This window comes from Suhomyces tanzawaensis (assembly GCF_001661415.1).
Source record: "Suhomyces tanzawaensis NRRL Y-17324 unplaced genomic scaffold CANTAscaffold_1, whole genome shotgun sequence".
Lineage (NCBI taxonomy): Eukaryota > Fungi > Ascomycota > Pichiomycetes > Serinales > Debaryomycetaceae > Suhomyces > Suhomyces tanzawaensis.
This window is the reverse complement of record NW_017963636.1, coordinates 829,215-849,946: the sequence shown is the minus strand read 5'-3', so window position 1 is coordinate 849,946 and position 20,732 is coordinate 829,215. Positions and strand designations below refer to the sequence as shown.

General features: G+C 45.0%; 5 protein-coding genes across 5 annotated transcripts; 3 read left to right on the top strand and 2 right to left on the bottom strand.

The window, feature by feature from the left end:
• The first annotated feature begins 459 nt into the window (after nucleotides 1-459).
• Nucleotides 460-1,079, top strand: CANTADRAFT_116747 (uncharacterized protein). Its single transcript, XM_020206208.1, has one exon. It carries the CDS (start codon nucleotides 824-826, stop codon nucleotides 980-982), a length of 159 nt encoding a protein of 52 aa, XP_020066802.1. The 5' UTR covers nucleotides 460-823; the 3' UTR covers nucleotides 983-1,079.
• Nucleotides 1,080-8,643: 7,564 nt separating this feature from the next.
• On the top strand, nucleotides 8,644-10,446 carry HGT17 (Hgt17p; the record flags this gene model as incomplete). Its single annotated transcript, XM_020209280.1, has 1 exon — nucleotides 8,644-10,446. The coding sequence occupies one exon, from the start codon at nucleotides 8,644-8,646 to the stop codon at nucleotides 10,444-10,446; it is 1,803 nt and encodes a 600-aa protein (XP_020066801.1).
• Nucleotides 10,447-10,913: 467 nt separating this feature from the next.
• CANTADRAFT_45981 (putative permease) lies at nucleotides 10,914-12,671 on the bottom strand (the record flags this gene model as incomplete). The annotated part of the gene is made up of 1 exon (XM_020209274.1): nucleotides 10,914-12,671. One exon carries the CDS (start codon nucleotides 12,669-12,671, stop codon nucleotides 10,914-10,916), a length of 1,758 nt encoding a protein of 585 aa, XP_020066800.1.
• A 5,368-nt stretch (nucleotides 12,672-18,039) lies between these two features.
• Nucleotides 18,040-18,398, top strand: CANTADRAFT_24527 (uncharacterized protein; the record flags this gene model as incomplete). The annotated part of the gene is made up of 1 exon (XM_020207145.1): nucleotides 18,040-18,398. A coding segment is annotated over exon 1 (193 nt), but the record flags the coding sequence as incomplete, so codon positions are not given.
• Nucleotides 18,399-19,401: 1,003 nt separating this feature from the next.
• Nucleotides 19,402-20,586, bottom strand: CANTADRAFT_44293 (uncharacterized protein; the record flags this gene model as incomplete). The annotated part of the gene is made up of 1 exon (XM_020209086.1): nucleotides 19,402-20,586. One exon carries the CDS (start codon nucleotides 20,584-20,586, stop codon nucleotides 19,402-19,404), a length of 1,185 nt encoding a protein of 394 aa, XP_020066798.1.
• Between the last annotated feature and the right edge of the window lie 146 nt (nucleotides 20,587-20,732).

The following is a 20,732-nucleotide window of genomic DNA, read 5'->3' as shown; positions in this document are numbered from 1 at the left end:
ACTGATCTTTTTATCAATTCTTTTACATAAAGTTGATAATAGAATTAGATGGCAGATTCGAAGTTCAGGAAATTGTGAGCCAGGCAACTGTTGACTGAGGTAATGACCCCAAGGGCTCGTGTTTGTTCAAGAATAAATTCAATGGATATGACCAAATCATGATCTAGGTCACGAGCATAATGCCGAAACGGGATTAGATTTTCTGCTCCATAAGCTTCAACCAGTCTTCGCTAGGAAATCGGTGTATTCTGGACGAGGGATTGCCTATTGTACTACCCATGCAGATAGTATCAATTAGTTAGTTGTTCTACTACCCATTCAGATAGTGTCAATTAGTTAGTTGTTCTACACAACGGTCCAATGAATACTGTATCTCTCCTCTCCATCATGGATCCACCTATGGTTAACCTCATCTCCTGCCCTTTTCAATTCTCCAATCCACTTCACCTCTGCTCCTCTCACTCTCATATATCCTACACCTGGCCTGGCCAGCTACACTCTCCTTTAACGTAAGATTTTATTAGCTAAACACAGCACTATACCTTTCCCAAGCCGTATTATGTATATGTAGGGAATATCCAGGACCTGGACATGGAAACCAAGGTGTGTATGATGCAACGAATAGTTTACTTCAACTTCTTCTTTGGTCTCAATTGGTTGGTGTGTCCACACTTTCTCTTACGACAGTTGGTAGCTCTTGGTGGCAATCTGGCGTAACATTTACGGCAGATGGACTTTTCACAGTTGTACTTGGAAGCTAAAGCCTTTAAGGATGGTTCAATCATCTTAACTTGCTGGATTAACTATAGGAAAAAGGATTTGAATGAAGATTGAAAAATTTGTTTTGTCTGGTGGATTGCAGGTACCGAGTGAGTTACGTAAGCGGGCATGGTGTGCGCGGACTGCAGGAAGCTACCAAGCCCGGCGTGCGCATGATTTGGAGGCACGTGTCAAGCCCAAGTTAAAAGGGCACCAGCCCTAGCACTACTCGCGGGCCACAGTGGATACGTCGCAAATGTGTCGCAAATGTGTCGCGACAGGTTTGGGGCGACATTTGGTGACTCCCATGTCGCACCACCATGTCTCCAATCTCACCCACAATAACAACCGCCATCACCACCTAACCGGTACCTATCACTTGATCTGGTTGTTCGATACGTATCTAAATAGGCGGTATGACTGACCCGTTGGAGAACTCCAACCAGCCTGATAGCGCCATGCCTAACACCAGCGACCCCGCCGGTGGCAATGCCAATTCCAATGTTGCAGCTCTGGTTGAAGCGCCATTGGCAAGTGGCTCTGAAATCGATGCCATTGAACCAGAAAAGCCTCCAGCAGTTGCAATTGAGCCTACGAATATACAGACTCCGTTTGTGACACTCGAAGAGGTGCCAAATACGGAACACATCCCACAAGAGTCTGACTTTCAAGTGCCAGTTCCATCCACCAAAGACGAGGCCTCCATCGTCGAGGCTTCTGGCACTGGTGAAGTCCAAGAAAACCCTACAGAGCATGTGGTGAGTGATCCAGCCTCGATTGATAACGAAAATATGGACGAGGACCCCAACACTTCGATCTTGCAACTTCCATCCCAGAACCAAACATTTGCTACTCCCCTGAAGTCATTGCCTCCGTTGAAGGACATAGACAAAATCAGTACCCCCAAGGCATTTAACGTTGCGAGAGACCCCGAGGACCACTCACATATTATAAGCAGCCCCATTGCTTCAAAAAACGCTACCCGCGAGAACTTGGCCGCTGTTGAACCTTTTGGTTCAGCCATAGGCTTCGAGGACTCAATCAAAGTGTGTTCTGGATTTTTGGGAGTTGACGAAAACTTGCTTACTTCCCTCGACGGATCCACGCTTGATGCGTTGTTAGCTAAGTCCGCAGAATTTAGCGAGGTCACATCCCAAAATTCCTTTCTACAACTCAAACTTGAACAAAGCGTTCAAGGTTCATCCAAGGTTATAGACGAGCTTAAGTCCAAGCTCAGAGAGTCCGAAAACGAGGCAAATGAACTCAAGAACCAAGGAGAATCATACTCGTCAACTAAATCATACCAAGACCAACGAATCCACGAATTGGAAGAAGCCAATAAGATATTAAATGATAGAATAGTTAGACTCAAAGAGTCGGAGGAAAAGGCTAATAATGAAGGTAAATCTTTAGAAGAAACTTATGAAAGGAAGATCACCAGACTCAATGAATCGATTAATCAATTGACTGCCTCCAATATTGATCAAAGTACTAAATTTAATCAAATAACCAAGGAAATCAATGACACGAAGAATCAAAACTTTACATTAAAATTGGATTTAACAAAAGTTACTAATGAAGTGGCATACTTGAAGAGTCAAAAGAAATGGTACGAAGAGGAATTAGATTCGATTCAATCAAGATACACCGATTTGATCAAGAAGCATGAGTCTGAATACGTGCTCACATCAAATAAAGTTACCACTTTGGCATCCAAGAATGATTCCCTCGAACAGGTAAATAAGTCTCACCAAAAAACTATATATGATTTGAGAAAGACTGTGGATGAGCAAGCATCACAATTATCAAGTCTAAAGTCAGAATTTGCTAATGAGAAGTCAAGCTTGGTTCAACAAGTTCAAAATCAAGAGGATTTAATCAAACTTACCAAGACTCAAGGAGATCAAAGAATAGAGCGCATTCAACAACTCGAGTCCTACATTGAAGAAATAAAACAAAAACTAGGTGATTCTATTCGTTCGCTTGAGAACTCGTTGGCCTCGAAGACAGAGCAATTGATTGAAGTTCAAGAGAAATTGAGAAGAACCGAAGAAGTTTTGGATTCTGAATTACAAAAGGAGGGTGAATTACCAAAATTGACTAATTCTTCTTCACTCATCGCATCCCAAGGTATCTCTTTATCTACCTTATATTCAGAGTTCAACCATTTGAAGAAACAATTGGTATTAGAAAGATCTCAAAAGGAGAAATTGGCCATCCAATTAGAGTCATTTGTCGCCGAATTAGAATCCAAGAAGCCAGCAATTGCAAACTATCGTGATCAAGTCAAGTTTTACGAGAATTCCTTGCAAGAAATGATTGGAAAGGTGGAAAGTATTCGTATTGAGAAGGTGAATATTGAGAAAGACTGTAATAGGTTGAGAGCTAGACTTCAAGAAAATGAAAGTGAAATAATATCCATCAAGAATTTACTGAAGGATTTGGGTAGACAATTGTGTTACTATTTGATCCACTCTAAGGTTAGAGATAATAATGAAGATCCATTAACGTTGAGTGAAAAACAAGCCATCGAGAATATTCTTCAAAAGAGTGGAAATTTTGACTCTGAGTTGGAGAATGAATCTGACAAGCTCATCTCTGAAAGAATGGTTGAATTTACAAGTATTGTGGAATTGAGACAAAAGAATGAAGAACTCTTGAGAGCTATTAGAATCTTATCCAAGAAATTAGAGAATAAGGAAGAAGAAAATAACAACATTGAATCTATTGCCATTGAAGAGGCTAAAGATGCTATTGTCACATTAGAAGGCGAGTTAGAAAGCATCAGCATCAAGCTCAAGGCAGTTACCAAGGAAAGAGACATACTCAAGGCCTCATCCGATAATGGATTCAGCGGTCAATCCCGTAATTCTGATGGCAAGTACTTGAGTGAAATCAACGAAGATCTCAGAACAAAACTTAAAGAAAGTGATAAGATCTTGAAAGACTTGCAGAATCAAAGTGCAGAGGCAACCAATGAATTAAACAGGAAATTGCGTGCTCTCACCAATGATAAGAGTGAGCTTTCTATTCAATTAGCATCGAGTAAGCATGCTACAGAATTGGCTGAAAGTAGATTCTCGAATGCTCAAAGTACTATTGACGAATTGCGCAAAGAGATTGAACAAACTAGCACGAATCTCAAGTTCTGGCAAGAACAGGCATCTAAACAAGAAAATCTCTTAATCAACAAATCGAATGAGCTCAGAGATGCAGAATCCTTGATATCTAAGAACCAACTCACAATTAATAATCTCGAGACCGAGAAGAAATACAAAGAATCACTTTTTGTGTCATTGAGAAGTGAAATAGAACAGCTTAAATCCGATAAGAGCAACCTTAATGAATTTGTCATTAATTTACAGGCATTATTAAAGGAACGGGGTGACTCAAGCAAGGAATTATCGGAGAGACTTAACAGATCCATTGAGAATTATCAATCGTTACATGAAAAGCTCAGTGAGAAGGATGAAAGAATATCTATTTTGACTAGCCAAGCTGAGTTAGCTTTGAAGTCTCAAAACAGCAAGTTAGAACAAGTAGGTGAAATCAGTCAAGCTCTTTTAGAGAATAAGGCGAAATTAAATGAAAAAGAAGGTTTGATTGAACGGTTGAAGGATAAGATTCATGAGCTCAACTCAGCATTGACCAAGCGTTCAAGCGCAGTTCAGATCGAGACCACTGGTGGATCGGCATCTGATGATTCTGAGAAGCAGGGTTTGAGAATTGAAATTGGTCAACTCAAGGAAGACTTGAAGATTGCGGAAAGCCAGGTGGAAGAATTGTCTAATTTGGCTAAGGCTGGTGAGGATGCCTTAATAAATGCTACAAACAGCTTTGAGCAATATAAAATAGATGCTGAGCACAGATACCAGTCTGCAATGAAGGAGCAAGAAACATTGAAGGATGAAATCAACAGTCTCAATGTTGCAGTTCAAGAGGCAAAGAACGAGTTGGCCAATGCTAATGACAAGCACAGAGACGAGGAGAACAACTTAAGAACCAAACTTGACGAATACTCGAACAAGGCCGAAGCTTACGATATTTTACAAAGAGATTATGATAGCAGATTGTCCGGTCTTAGAAAAGATTTAGAAATTCAAGTTCAGTTGTCATCTTCCAATCAATCGAAGTATCAAGAGGAATTGGAAAAGAACAATGAGTTGGCCCAGCAAATTGTATCGCATAAGGACGAAGTGGAAGGATACAAGGGTGAAATTCAAGTTTTGAATGAGAAGTTGAATGGTATTATTGGTAAGGAAGATTCTTTAAGCTTGGAAAGATCTGCAATTGAAGATGAATTGAGAGATTCAAGGTCAAAGCTCGAGGAATTGAAACAGCAAAACAGTATCATTATGAACCAATTAGAATTATCTAAGAATGGAACATTTTCTACTGAAGATTCCAGTATGGGTGATGAAAGCTTGAAGGAAGTTGTCGGTTACTTGCGCCGTGAAAAGGAGGCTGCCGAACTTAAGTTAAATCTCAAAAATGATGAATTTGACACCATTTCAAAAAATGTTGCTAAACTTCAAGACGAATTGACACGCGCTAAGGCTGAATTGGCTTCTGCACAAAACGCCAGCGTATCCACTAACAATGGATTCAGTATAAGTGAATCGTTCAAAGAAACGGAACGAATTGAGGAACAATTGCAGCAACTCAATATCTTGCGTGAAAGCAATACTACTTTGCGTAACGAGAACGCTTCCAAATTACAAAGAATCCAAGAATTGCAAACTCAATTGGCTACTGCCTCTAGCGAGTTGGAACCATTGAAGGAAAGAATTAGTTCGCAAGTCACAGAGGCCGAGGTCAGCAACCAAAGAGTGAAGTTATTGGAAGAAGAAAGCGAGAGATTGAAGGGCAGATTGGCCCAAGCTAGCCAACCGGGTTCTGCATCACCGGTTGCAGCAACAACTACTGGCACCACCACTGAAGCTGAAAATGAGATCATTCAGAACATGAAGGACAAGTATAATGATCTTCGTAATAAGGCCAATACTCGTATTCAATCGCAAAACGACAAGATCAAAGAGTTGCAGGATTCAATTACTTCTCTCAACGAAGAGATTGCCAAGTTGCAATCAAGTGCCCAAGAGCAAGCCAACAAGATCAAAGAGGAGAGTACAGGCCAAATTGAAGAGCTCAACAGTAAACTTAAAACATTAAGAGACGAGCATGCAAAGACCGTGAATGCGTTGAAGCAAGAGAAGAACAACTTGACCAACCAGGTCAACCAATTGAAGCAAAAGGCACAAACCACGCCCCAAAGCTCAGAGGAGGAGTTGAAGAAATTGAGGGAGGGTTTCGAGAACGACAAGCAGAGCTTGCAAAAACAGTTACAAGAACAATTCGATCAGCGTTTGAAGGAGGAGCTTGGTAAAATATCTGATACCGATGGAACCAAGAAGCAGTTAGAGGAAGACTTCCAGAAGAAGTATGAAGATTTGGAGCGCAGTGTCAATGCCAGAAAGGCTGCGTTGGAAAAGGAGGTTGAAGCTAGAATAGACAGCAAGGTGGCTGAAGTGGTTGCTTCCAAGGCTGGAGCTGGCGACAATGGCCAGCACCAGGAAGAAATAGCTAAGTTGAAGGCTGACTTCACCAAGCAAATAGAAGAGGAAAAGAAGAAGACCAAACAGCAGGTTGAAAAATTATTTGAGATGAAACTCAAGATGTTGACCAAGAAAGTCGAAAGGCTCGAGAAGGAAAATGGTGCCACGGGTACGGGCCCCACCACTGGAGGTGGTGCCAGCGGATTTGGAGTCGGAGCCGGGGGCGCATTTGGATCTGCTAGCGGGGCAAGCACTGCTGCCCCTCGAGCATCTACCAACCCGCAGACAGGCAATTTTGGGGCCAATAAGCCAAAGGCGTTGGGCCTTCCACACACCGAAACAACGTTGACTGTGCATCGGCCCGCGATCGACAGAGGGGAAAGCAAGAAAGAAACTCCGGGGCAAGCAGATAATAACGATAAGAAGAGAACACTTCAGCCACAGGGAGGGGTTATCAAAAAGCACAAGGAAGAAGGCAAGTAGGGGCCGGAAGTGGTTGTATAGTCTTATTTTTGTAAAATATTATGTCATCGCTAACAACAGTAAGTGGGGACAATTAGAGTTTCCATGCGCAGGCGGGATAAAACGCATGCCCCCCACGATTTCCGGCTGAGGAATTTCGGTTCGTCTGTTTTGGGAATGGCTCATCGCAACAGAATATTCCCGGTTGGTCGGTGAAACTGGATGAAACTGAGTGGGGCTGAACCCGGTGTACAGCCAAAGTGGCAGGAAGTCGGACTACTTCACGTTCCAGCGTCAGCTAGATGTTGCATGCGTCGGAATAGCTGCACATATTCCGCGTTGATCTGCATTGAACCCCATCTTCCGCGCTTAAACTGCTCAGCACACCTCCGTTCGCTAATCGATGGCCCTCAGCGGTGCGGGGCTTGGCAGTCCGTCCAAGCCACTCCGAGGCTGGTGGTGGCTGCCAGTTCCAGCTGGACCAGCTGGCTTCGGCGATACTGGTTGTTCCGTGGCCGTTGTGCTGGTGTAGCTCCAACACCCATCGCGAATTGCTGACGCCATCCACCAACATGACGTATCCTGTGGCAGCCGATCCATGCACTAAACGGTGCGTCAACAATTCTGGGCATCGCACGGTGCGCAGAAGAAAATGACGGATTTTCAGTCAAGTAACTCCGGTTTTTGGTGTCTGTCCGAGGAGGGGGGCCACACCAGCTTGTAGCAAAGAGACACCGGCACCACAGTGGACGTGTCCGGTACCCCTCCAGGCCCAACACACCGGCACTGGTCCGTGGACACACCGGCAAACAGCCCTCGCGACTCTCAACTTCCGGTCCGGTTGCGTCTGTCGTGTTACCCCAGTGAGCACGTACGACATTGCTGTGTGCAGACAAACACCCCATTTCGCGCGGTAGGACCCTTTTGGGTGGCATGCCACTTAGCTAAACTTAGATACGGGGGCGCTAACTAATCAGCCACTGTGATTGGCCGCAAGCTGCGGGGTATATCAACTAAAAAAAACGAGACAACACGGTTGCACCGAGCCCCGACCACAAGCTGCTCAGGCTTGGAAAGGATCCCTGGGACATACCTGTAGATCGGGTGTTTTGCCGATTTCGCCGCAAATCTCTGGATCATGAAACCTCCTCGGAGCGAATTGTCCAAGAAAAAAAACAGAGATATTATCTGCTGATGCAAAAGTTTTTTCTTGGTATGGGGGAACGAGGGGAAGTCCGTGGGGCGCTAACCTAATTGAAAATCGCAAATGCCGTCTCCCACTACAATTCTCCGGGGCTGCATGAACCTCGCTGGCCACCGTAGACTTGAACTCTTCAGCCAGTACGAGCAAACTGTCGCTGGAACGGACGGGTGGCTGAAATCCATTCCAGAGCAACGCCTGTTTTTAGCCATCGCCACCAGGGACCCTCGCCAAGGAGCCAAGCACCAAGCCAAGGCTTCGGCAGGCACTAACGAATTAAACTGTCAAAAGTGAAGCCTGCCAGGTCTGGGCAACTGCCTGGAGGGGGAGGGGCACGGTTGGAGAAGGGTTCCCGGACTTTCTCTGGTTTTAATAATCAGACAAATAGTGCGCACAGGTTGGACGTGCCCGGAGATGGATACCGACCGTGCTCAATATTTCAGCAAGCGTGATTACGCCGCCTTTGTGGCCCAAACCGTCGGGGTATGGCCAGTTCCGGTCATTTCGGCCCTCCCATCGGGGTGCCCCCACCACTCCGGCAGGATTTGCAGTTTATTAGCCCCACATTTGACAGTGGGGTCCGTATTCTTCCCCGTTGCAAAATGTCTGATGCCCCCATCCTATAAAGCTGGTCGATTTCCCATCCTGTAGTCCTTATCTATCACCATGGGCTCCGACAAAAAAGACAACCGCTCGATCATCTCTCGGAACTCGGTTCACGACGAAGAAAAACAGGTCCCCACCACTGTGGCCTCCAAGTACAGATGGAAAGTCAACGCCGACTCCTCGCCCCCAGAAATCTATAACAGAACCCTCTACCTTTGTATCTTTGTGTTTGGTATCTTGGGTGCTGCCAGAGGTTTTGATGAAGGTAACATTTCCGGAGCCATGGCGCTTCCTTCCTTCAAGAAGTACTTCGGATTGGCTGACAAGCACAAGACCAAGGACGAGCTTGCTAACTTGAAGTCCAACATCGCCTCCATGGTCCAGCTTGGTGCTATCGGAGGTGCCATGATCGCCATGTACTCTGTCGACAAGTTGGGCAGAGTTCGTGCTCTTCAAGCTGTGTGTATTATCTGGATCATTGGTGCTATTTTGCAAGTGTTTGCCCAGTCTGTGGGTATGTTGTACGCTGGTAGACTTATCGAGGGTTTGGCCATCGGACAAACCACCACCATCGGACCTTCTTTCACATCGGAAGTCGCTCCAAAGGCCATCAGAGGTATGGCTGTGTCCATCTTCTCCGGTGCTGTCTACTTGGGTATTATGTGCGGTTACTTCGTTTCCTACGGTGCCGTCTTGCACATCTCCAACGATTCTAGAAAGCAATGGGTTGTGGGTGTGTCGTTGAAGATTGTTTTGGCAGGTTTGATTTTCATTCTCTCCATGTTGTTCTGCTACGAAAGTCCTAGATGGTTATTGAAGGTCGGCCAGCCCGACAAGGCCATTGAGAACTTGTCCAAGCTCAGACACTTGCCACCAGACCACCCTTACATCATCGGTGAAATCAGTGACATTAACGAACAAGTGCTCTCCGAAAAGGAAGCCAAGGCCAACAGAAACCTCCTTCACCAATTCAAGGAAATCGTCACTGTCAAGTCCATCAGATACAGATTCTTTGCCGTTTGTGCCCTGGCCCAGCTCTTGGGTCAATGGTCCGGTGCCAACGCTGTCACCATCTACGCCTCCGAACTCTTCAGTCTTGCTGGTATTAAAGGTACTGATGTGTTGAAGATGTCTGCCGTTCTTGGTGTTGTCAAGTTCATTTCTGCCTACTTGTGTGCATTCTTTATCATTGATTTCCTCGGAAGAAGAAGAGCCTTGTACATTGGTGTCACCATTCAGTTTATCACCATTCTTTACTTCGCTATTTTCTTGCACGTGGTTCCACAAGCTGCTGACGATGGTGCAGTCTTGACTGCTTCTCAAAAGAGAGCCTCCCTCGGTGCCCTTGCTGCTCTTTTCCTCAGTGGTACTGGTTGGACCATGGGTTTCAACTCTATCCAATACTTGTTGGGTTCTGAGATTTTCCCATTGAAGATCAGATCTTTCGCCCAATCCCTCACCATGATCTTGCATTTCGCCAACCAATATGGTAATTCCAAGGCTTTGCCAAAAATGTTGTTAGCCATGAACAACTTCGGTGCCTTCTACTTCTTCTGTGGTGTCATGCTCATCGGTTTGTTCTGGTGTTGGTTCTTCGTTCCAGAAGTTGCTGGCAGATCTTTAGAATCTATGGAAGATATCTTCAACTTGCCATGGTACTTGATTGGTAGAAAGGGTCCAGAATTGTGTCCTGACTACTCTGAAATCAACAAGATCACCTACACCACCCTGGGTGCCACCAACACCTACGAAAGTCACATCAACTACTTGGAGAAAGACAAGGCTTCTCAAGAATTCGTTGAGAACGCCGATGAGGCCAAGGAGAACCGCGATTCTTTGGACAAGTTCCAAGAGAAGGTTTAGATTCCTAATGCAGTTCAGTTCTTCGTTTATGTATGTATCTTAATATAATGTGTCACGTGAAATATAATTTGCAACCATTTTTTAGACTCGTGCGTTGAGTTGATTATGCACGACGCAAAGCCTCATTGGGAAATGACATATTCGGTTAAGAGTTGTCAGGTATCGTATAAAGTAGTAAGATGGCCCAACTATGGTTAATAAGTATAGTGAGGTCAAGGATAGATCATCTAGCAACGGTCCTAATTCTTTTGCGAGTGAATATGGCTCTTGTGTTCTCTCTAATTGAAAGAAGATTCGACGTCACTTAAAGTTTAATCTTAATTTAACCTGATGTAATTCAGTCGGGATCTTAGATGTAATTTAAGATTCCTTCGATTATTATTAATTATTAATCCGCTTGATATACTAAATATTTAGAGAACTCTAAACAGTTTACCCCAGGTAAACTTCTAATCAATTGGTAAGCCTTATTCCTTTTCAGCAACATCAGAATCGCTTCTTTCTTCTTTATCCGCAGGAATAAAGTCTGGGTCTAATGCAGAGTTGTAAATAACAATTCCATTTTCTCTGGCATAAAGTCTTTCTTCCTTCTTGTAGAAGTACAATACCACAAACGTCCATAAGATCAAAGCGAAAGCACTGCATGCAGTGAAAGTGAAACCCTTGAGATATCTTGGAGCTTCGACAGTCTTCCATACCAACACTGCGATCCAAGCTGTAGATTGCTGTGCCAAAATGTTCATGGTAACCAACACAACTTGACGTTCACGAATATCCCTACGACAAATGTCACCTTGCCACGAATACAACGTGGGGGCCATTGCCCATCCGAAATATTGCAAACAGAAAGCAAACCATTTGGCACGCTCTGGAACGTGCCACACCGCCAAAATGACGTTACCTATGATATTAAACACTTGGGAAATGACAATCGCAGCCCAACGAGACTCAAACAAGTCTGCAAAACTACTGATGATGGCCAACCATAAGATACCCAAACCAGGAGTCAAAGCTGTGTAGTCCTGAAGGTCACCCCTGTTAAATCTTTTGGTACCATCGCTGTTCTTCAAGGATTGCAACCATAAAGCATAAGCACCAGAGGTACCGTTGTTGTTGTTCCAGCAGAAAATGTTCCACAAGGAAAGAACGTAGATGTGCCACGAGGAGAAGATCGATTTCCAGATGTCGGGTTTGAAGAAGTGCTTGACAGGGTTTTCTCTTGGCTTGGCATCCTTTTGATCAGCTCTCATTCTTCTTCTGGCAATTCTAATATCGTCATCAGACAAGAAGATACTGTAACAATCCTGAGGAGTACCAGGAATCATATAGAAACCAATAATACCCACGATAACCGAGATGATACCGTCCATGATAAAAATCCATTGCCAAGCCTCATGACCGTTCTTGCCTCCCATATGTCTCTCGATGGCACCCGAGAGCAAACCAGAGGTCAAAATACCCAAGTACTGGCCAAAGTAGTAGAAACCAGCTCTTCTGGTGATCTCACCAGTGGAACCCTTGAACCACGAAGCGAACAACGCGTGGTAGGCAATGTAGGAGGGAGCCTCGAAGGCACCAATGAAGAAACGAAGCACCTTGAGCTGGCCCACGGACGTCACACGGTAGAGACAAACGGTCAAGATCGACCAGCAGATGTCCAAGGTAGGCAAAACGTAGTTCAATGGCAATGCGTACAAGATGTACATGAAGGGAAGCTGGAACACGATGTTACCCACACTGAACATGACCTGGGTGTTGACCAAGTCGTTACCCTTCATGCCAATGGACTCTTTGAGGCCTCCGATGTAGGCATTGTTGAGGTTAGTCTGGTCGAGGTACTTGACCCAGTAGGCTGCAAGCGAATAGAGGGTCAAGAGAAGATCGATCTTCAAGATGACTCTTCTCTCCTCGGGGGTGTCGCTGTCATGGAACCACTTGTACCACTTGCGGTTCTTCTTGGTCTTGGCGTCCACTCTGTACTCGTACTCGTCGAAGAACTTCCACCACTTGCGGTCCTTTTCGTCTCTGTACTCGAGGGTGTCGATGGAGGCTGCATCTTGAACCTCTTGGTTGGCGGAGTGTTCCTTTTCCAACGAGTCGTTGGACTTGGCTGGCTTGATTTCTGGTTCATCGAGGATGTTGCCGTACTCGTCCTCATCCACAATTCTCCTGACCGGGAGAAATCCCCATTTCAACCGCTTGAACGGACTAATGACTGCACTCATTTGGAATCGGATGACAATCGCAGAAACTAGCCTCCAGCAGATCAGCGGATGGCTATTCTTTTATATGCCCATCGCAGGACAAAATGTGGCTCCGTCCAATGTATTGCATGCACCAAGAATATTAACTACATTATCATACAGACAGTGCGGCTATTATCTATGCACCTCAACCTTAATAATCGCACCGTTTGCGCGAGTCAATAATGTAGCGCCACAGCGTTGGGCTACTAGCGAGATTCCACCGGCTTTGGTGGGTGTTAGAAGCCAATGAATGTTGTCTGTTACGGGAAATGGCCCCGGCCCTTTCCGTGGGGGCACCACCATCCGCCCGGTCGATTAGGTTGCAGCAAAATGGAGCGGAATTGCATTCGCGAACTCACGTGACTAGGTTCCGGATTCACACCGAAAGCGGCCTAGTTTTCCCAAAAAAGACGGCCTCCAATAGTGGTTTCAACGTTCCCAGGCACGACTGTTGGCACCAGGGTCCATCAGGTGTCCGACTGTGGCTGTGGCTTTTGGTAGACATTCTACCCGGCAGAATTACTGTTTGTCCCGCCCGCTTGGCATTGCTGGTCCGCCTGCAGACGATCAGAGCAGTGTGAGTCAGGTTTTGCGGGCCGGTGAGATCGGGACTTGGGATGTGTTGTGAAAATCTAACAACCCCATAAACCCCACGTTGTTCTATCGACGCATATTTGCAACATAGTTCAGCACAAGAGACTGTCGGGATTGGGTCTACTAAATAACCTGGTTAGATACTGGAAGTGTATTGTACGGTCTTCTTCTTGTAAAAGTACTGGGTGAGGTTTTCTGCCTGGAACTGATCTGCACGTGAGTGTTTGTGCCATGTGATTGAACTTTAATTTTGGACCCATCCTGGGCTGCCTGCCCATTCGGGATTGGGCAATTGCCCGCTCTATTCTCCTGATGGGGTATCTGGCGCTGTGTAAGCCCTATTTTGTAATTGTTCCTGCACTTTAGTTAAGATACCACCGGGATTAACGAGCTATTTAGGTTTCGCTTAGATAATTCGGCTATGACTTCACTACGTCCGGATCTAATTCCAAGTAGGCTAGTGGGTCGCTTCTTAGAGTCTGTAAAATCAAATCGGCTACGCTGGATATTGATGCAGTAGTAGAGAGATCGGACTTGTGTTTTCTGGATCAGTATTTCCTGTGTAAATCAGTCCAATTTGCTGAAACCGAAAGAGTATTCTGCAGCTGGTTCTTCTGCGACTAGCGGAAAGATATGGAGATACTCTGACAAGATTGAAATCGTCCAGAAACTGTATTCCATTCAATTATCTTGGACTTTGTTCTATTATACCATCATGATAAGAATAACCCACCCATAAGTTAGTAAATCCTTCTTCAGGATGACTATGCCTTAATCTCTATTAAAAGAAAAACAGATTTTAGCATAACATGTAACACAGTATGCCGGGGGTTCAAGTCTTCCCAACCTGATATCTCTATTTAGGTGTTTCCATACCATTAGCACTTATCCCTTTCTCTTCTCTATTAAACTTACCGAATTTCGTCAGTTGTAGGTATTATGGACGTTGATAGTGGTGAAATCATACAAGTGAAACCATACATAATTTACCCTTTTTTTGAACTCCTGTCGCTGCTCTCACACTCTTCGCAACTTCCTTCCTCCATCAAACCATTTGCACCCGCTCCTGCACACAGCCCCACTACTTGAACTCATCGACATTTTCTTTCACCACCAAGTCATCCCAACTATCCATTATGGGTGTCCCCGCTTTGTTCAGATGGCTTTCCCGCAAGTACCCCAAGATCATCTCGCCGGTGGTCGAAGAAGACACAGATGAGGCCATCGGAGGCGCGTTATATAGCGATCCAAATCCCAATGGAGAAATCGATAACCTCTACTTGGATATGAATGGTATCGTCCATCCATGCTCACATCCAGAACATAAGCCAGCCCCAGCCACCGAGGATGAGATGTTTTTGGATGTCTTCACCTATACTGATCGTGTGTTGATGATGGCTAGGCCCCGGAAAGTGTTGATGATTGCTGTGGACGGAGTGGCCCCAAGAGCTAAGATGAACCAGCAAAGAGCCAGAAGATTCAGATCAGCCCAGGAAGCCAAGATCAAAGACGAAGAGAAGGACAGAGAGCTCACGCAAAGAGAGTTGAGAGGTGAGATCATCGACAACTCCATCAAACAGCAGAAGTCATGGGACTCCAACGCAATTACTCCCGGTACCCCGTTCATGGACGGCTTGGCAGCTGCCTTGCGGTACTGGGTTGCCTACAAGCTCTCCACAGACCCCGGCTGGGCCAATTTGCAGGTGATTATCAGCGATGCCACCGTTCCGGGAGAAGGAGAACATAAGCTCATGAGTTTCATCAGATCGCAGAGGCTGGACCCCCAATACAATCCAAACACCAAGCATTGTATCTACGGATTGGATGCCGATTTGATTTTCTTGGGTCTTGCCACCCACGAGCCCCATTTCCGTGTTCTCAGAGAAGATGTGTTTGCCAACCAGGACAACAGAATCACTGTTTCCCAGCAGTTGATGATGACGCAAGAACAGCGGGACAACATTGCCAAGCGGGACAAGAAGAAGCCTTTCTTGTGGCTTCATGTCAATGTTTTGAGAGAGTACTTGGAAATAGAATTAAACATTCCAAGAATGTCTTTCCCGTTTGACTTGGAAAGAGCTATTGATGACTGGGTTTTTATGTGTTTCTTCGTGGGTAACGATTTCTTGCCCCACTTGCCAAGTTTGGATGTTCGTGACAATGGTATCGACATTTTGGTGAACTGTTGGAAAAGACTTCTTCCACACGTCAGAGAATATATTACGTGTGATGGTAAGTTGAACCTCGCCTTGGTTGAGAAGTTGATGTCCAACTTGGCCTACAAGGAGAATGAGATCTTCAGAAAGAGACACGAAAATGAAGCCAGGAGAGAAGAAAATAACAAGAGAAGAAAAACTATGCAACTGGAAGATAAGGCCATTAAGGATATGTACTTACCCCAAGTCACCAAGGGTAAAGACAAAGCGCCTATCGTTGCTGATGTAAACATGCCACTCATGACCACCAAGGGTGAAACCGTCGAAGGTTATGCCAATTTGTCGAACAAAGATATTGTTCAGAACAGAGATATCATTACCAAGGCGAATTTGGCCAATAACGAAGCTGCTTTAGCTTTGAAAAAATTGATCGAATCGAAGGGCAAACTCCCTGAAGTCAAAACTGAAGACCCAGCTGTCGAGACAAATGGCGAACCAGAACAAAGTAGCGAAGTTAAAACTGAGGCTGAGGTAAAAATCGAACCTGAAGTCAAAATTGAAGACAAGAAGAGAGCAGCTCAAACTGAAGAAGAAGATGACGACGACGACAACGAAGACAGAGTCAGATTGTGGGAACCCGGATTCCGTGAGCGTTATTACAAAACCAAATTCCATCTTAGAACTGCAGAAGAAGTCGACCAAACCCGTCGTCAGGTTGTTCGCTCTTATTTGGAAGGTATTTCTTGGGTATTGCTTTACTATTACCAAGGCTGTCCTTCGTGGCAATGGTATTACCCTTACCATTACGCTCCTTTTGCTGCTGATTTCACGGACTTCACAGAAATTGTCTCGGAAGAAGGGATTACTTTCAACCAAGGACAACCTTTCAGACCTTATGAGCAGTTGATGTCGGTCTTGCCAGCCGCCTCCGGCCATAACTTACCAGCGGTCTTTAGAGACTTGATGTCAAACCCCGATAGTGAAATCATTGACTTTTACCCTGAGGACTTCAAGATCGATATGAATGGTGCTAAGATGAGCTGGCAAGGTATTGCGTTGTTGCCCTTCATCGACGAGACCCGTCTATTGGAAGCGGTGCAAGCCAAGTACGAGCTTTTGACCCCCAAGGAAATGGATAGAAACACTAACAAACAGGAGGTGTTGTTCATTTCCAACCAAAACAAGAACTTTAACCGGTTTCTTGAAGAGTTGTATGAAAAAAACACCAAGGAGATTCCCTTCAAGTTTGCCAAGAGTAGCTTGTCTGGAGTTGCCCTGAAGGTCGATGTTTACAACATCAAGAAGAAAATGGAATTCCCGTTGGTCGAAGGTGACATGCCCGATATTCTGAGTAGTGACTACTTACAAGTTCATTATGCCATGCCCCCCAAAATCCCAGGAAAGTCCATGTTATTGAATGGGTACATTCCTCATGTCAAGGCATTGACCTTTGAAGACATTAATGCCCTCCAGCAGCCCCATTATCAGAGGAATCGTGGTGGTGGTAGATTTAATGCTCTTCCTGATAACAGTGAATATGTGAACCGGGGACCCAAAGGAAAGGATTTGAACTTGGGGTACACTCTCCGTAGGGGAGGATATAGGGCCTTGATGGATGCGCTGGCCAACAAGACCGACTCTTACGAACAACAGATGAGTCAGCATAGGCGAATCGCAGGAAATTATGGAAGCGGATTCAATAATAATTTTAGAAACAATAATCAGTACGGTGGACACAACCAAAATGGTCAAGGCCACCAAGGCTACAACCAAGGCTACAATCAGGGCAATCAGGGATATAGCCAAGGAAACCACGGCTACAACCAAAACTACAACCAAAACTACAATCAAAACCACAACCAAGGTAGTCACCACGGCTACGATGGAGGAAACCAGTACAACAGCTACAACAGAGGCCATCAAAACCAGTACCAAAACGACTATTCCAACCAGCAGTTCCACCAGGCCAACCAATACCAAGGCGACAACAGTGGCCGTTCTGGTTACATCCCGCCTTCAAACAGAGGAGGCCGTGGTGGCCGCAATGGGTACAGGTAATAGTCATGGAATGATGTGATAGCAATTGGTAGACGCCAATGGCTGCGATCGCAAGCCCGACTGACACGTTTTCAGCCATTCGCAGGATGTGTGGATTCTTAGCTGAGTCGGAATCGGACCGTATATCCCAATTGGGAATGGTTTGAGGAGGTATTTGTCAGATATGATTTCAAGGCTGTACCTTGGAGCCAATTGCCGTCCACGGACTGGTTAACAGTGGAAGAGTCTCCTGTTGGCTCTCCTGTTGGCTCTCCTGTTGGCTCTGCTCTGTTCGATGAACTCGTATCATATGCATCATATGTACATATCCTAGCAGAAGTGTGCAGTATAGCTGCAGATCACGCGTTGACTGTTATGCAGAAAGGGTCTGAGCCGTGTGCGTACGGCTACAAAAATGTATGAGTGTGACTAATCACCACAATTGAATATAGACTTTTAGTAGGCTCGTAAGTCTAACATGTTAGTAATTCAGTCATGGTAGTTTTATGACACCCTCATGTAGCCACAATTGCCAAATGGTATAAAACCAGACGGTTTCCAGTAATTATCCATCATCACTACAATTGTAACAATCACTACAATGACTTTCAATCCGCTCAAAAAATTCACTTCCGCGTCTTCTGATACGAAGTCCGTTGCTGCTACCGTTGAGACTGCCTCAACCCATACCGTTGATAAAAAGGCTCCTATAAGTAAGAAGTCCTCTCCTACCAAGAAGACCACTTCTGAAGGGAAAGGAAATTATAGGGCTGCTGCTGAGTACTTGGCCTTAAGATAGATAGCTACTTCTGTGTTAAAAATCAGCTGCTGCATGTTTGTTCTTAGATAGAAAAGGTGCTTCTGTGTTGCTACCTTGTGCATCAATGATATACGAATAATTAATTTTTTTTGAAATCCATTTTACTGTAGTAACGTAATCCATAATAGTTTGGGGTCAGCTGGTGAGTTGGTGCATTATCCCCACTCTGACTAATCATCTTATCCCATTAGAGTTTTAGAACAACGTTACAGATGCACATTTAAGCGCATCCAGAGTGGGGCTGTGCGGCTATTACTCATCGATATGCCCCAAAGTGTAGGGTCTAGAAAATGATCTGGTGGCGACAAATTGAGTCATCGTCTCTCCTATATTTTAGTAAATGAATTCATAGTATCACTTGTATCGCCCCAACAAGTTATGTCTTGATAGACTTTTTCACCTCAATTGCAGTGTCTTCTCTACAAAAAATGTTCAATTCTAATACTTTGGAGAACGGTCCTGTGAACACCGATTAAATACAGCACTTTTAGGTGTATCGCAATCCAAGTGGCCACCGGGACTGAAAATTTTAACGGTGAAGAAAAGATACGAATTGATGCTAGATTACTAACACTAAAACCTACGTTATATGTTTCACTTGTGTGGACCAAGAAATTTAATCATAGAGAAAGAAGTGATAATTCGGAGCTAGTGGACGTATTTTAATAATTCACCACCTGAAGAAGATAGAACCTTTGAACCTTTAGTGTAAACAGCACACAAGTACATGACTATTTATTCATGTAAACAGGAAAGAAAATTATATCAAGCATATTCTGGTGAATTTGAACAACTAGTGAAGTTCAGCGTTACAATGTAGTGGATTTCCTCTTGTAACTTCTTCTGGTCCACATTTCTTCATGTTGATACTCAAGTAGCATTATTCCCAGTTTTATTTCCCACAAGATTGAACCGTCCCATCAAATATTCCATCACATCTAATTTAATATCATATATTCATTGTTTATCATACGTTTAAATAACCAGTTGATTAATATAATCACTAAAAACGGGTTCTGCTATTAAGGACAAATATACTAGGAAAATCCCCATACTACTGGATATTGATGGCATTATTTGTCTGCACTATTCCCAAAATGTATCAGTGAACGACGTAGAGACTCCATCCATTGTGCTTATTCCCTGTTGCCCTGATGGCAATTTCGTGCTCATCGGTCTCTGGCAACGCAACTATGCTGCCATCCACACAGAATCGTCTCTGCTGTTTGTTCTTCGAGTTCAATGTGTGCAAAAGCACTCTATCTCCGTTGGAAATCTTCTGGTAAGAAACCTTAGGGTTATGGACATGGCTTCCTTTGTCGTATACCTGCTTCATGATGTCCATGATGTAGCTAGACGATTCTTCCGTCTTGAACGATATTAAGTACAAATTATCGTCGAATATATTCCCTTCAGGCAGGATCTCGAAGGTAGGCTCGAACTTCTTGGAAGAAGTAAGTACCCAGTATGCAAAGGGGCCCTCAATGCGGTGGCCATTGACGGAAACCAGGCCCTCGTACTTCTGTTCTCTCTGTAAATTGGCAAACGCTGCCAATTTGAACCGTTCTATGCCGTTCTTTCTCAATTCAGGAGTGTCACTATCGGCAACCAACGCAGCATGAAATCCCCACGAAACCACCACGGTAAACTTCAATGGCTGGGTGATCTGAGGGCCAATTGCGTCTTGAATAAGGAAGTACGAGCCCTCGGGGAACTGCACGTCGTACAAATTCAAAGGTGCCGGTTTTTCGACAGCCTGAAGAAGTCTCTGGATAGCCCTCAACTCGTCCACAAACCCCAACGACAATGCTAAGCTATTCCCGGTTCCCGAGGGGATGGGGAAGATGGTAATGTTACCGGAACTGACACCACTGAGTCCGTTGACAAACTCGGAGATCGACGTGTCACCACTGATGAACACCACAGTGGCGTTCTGGCCCTCCGGCAAGGTACTGGCGAACTGGCGGATTGAGTCTGCTGACGTGGTGGCCACGTACTGGTGGTCCACTGCCAATGCGGTAAGGATGGGCTCCAACACGATGTTATAGAGGTCTGTCTTGGAGTCCCTTCCCTTGCCACTCTTGACGGAGTCCACCACGTAGACCTTGTCTTTCAAGTAGTCGGGAATGGAAGCCCTGGCTACCGCAGGTGTAGTGTCGTTCAACGCCGACTGCTCGGAGATCTCGTGGGAAACGAGCTCGATGTAGTCGTAGCCATGGCGGACCTGGAGCTTCTGGTGGGTATCCTTCACTATCAAAAGGTCGCTAACTGTAGGCGGCAGTACCATCTTCAACCACTTACGGATAACGCCCTGGAGGTATAAAATGTAGGCAACGATAGTGACTCGGACAGACATCGCCAGTTAATTGGGTGTGGCGCTAAGCGAGATAGGAGATCGCCGGTGGCAGCGGGTGTTTTGGCGGGGGGTACAGG

Coding starts and splice junctions, on each gene's coding strand:
- CANTADRAFT_116747 (XM_020206208.1), top strand. CDS start 824: ATGAAGATTGAAAAATTTGTTTTGTCTGGTGGATTGCAGGTACCGAGT.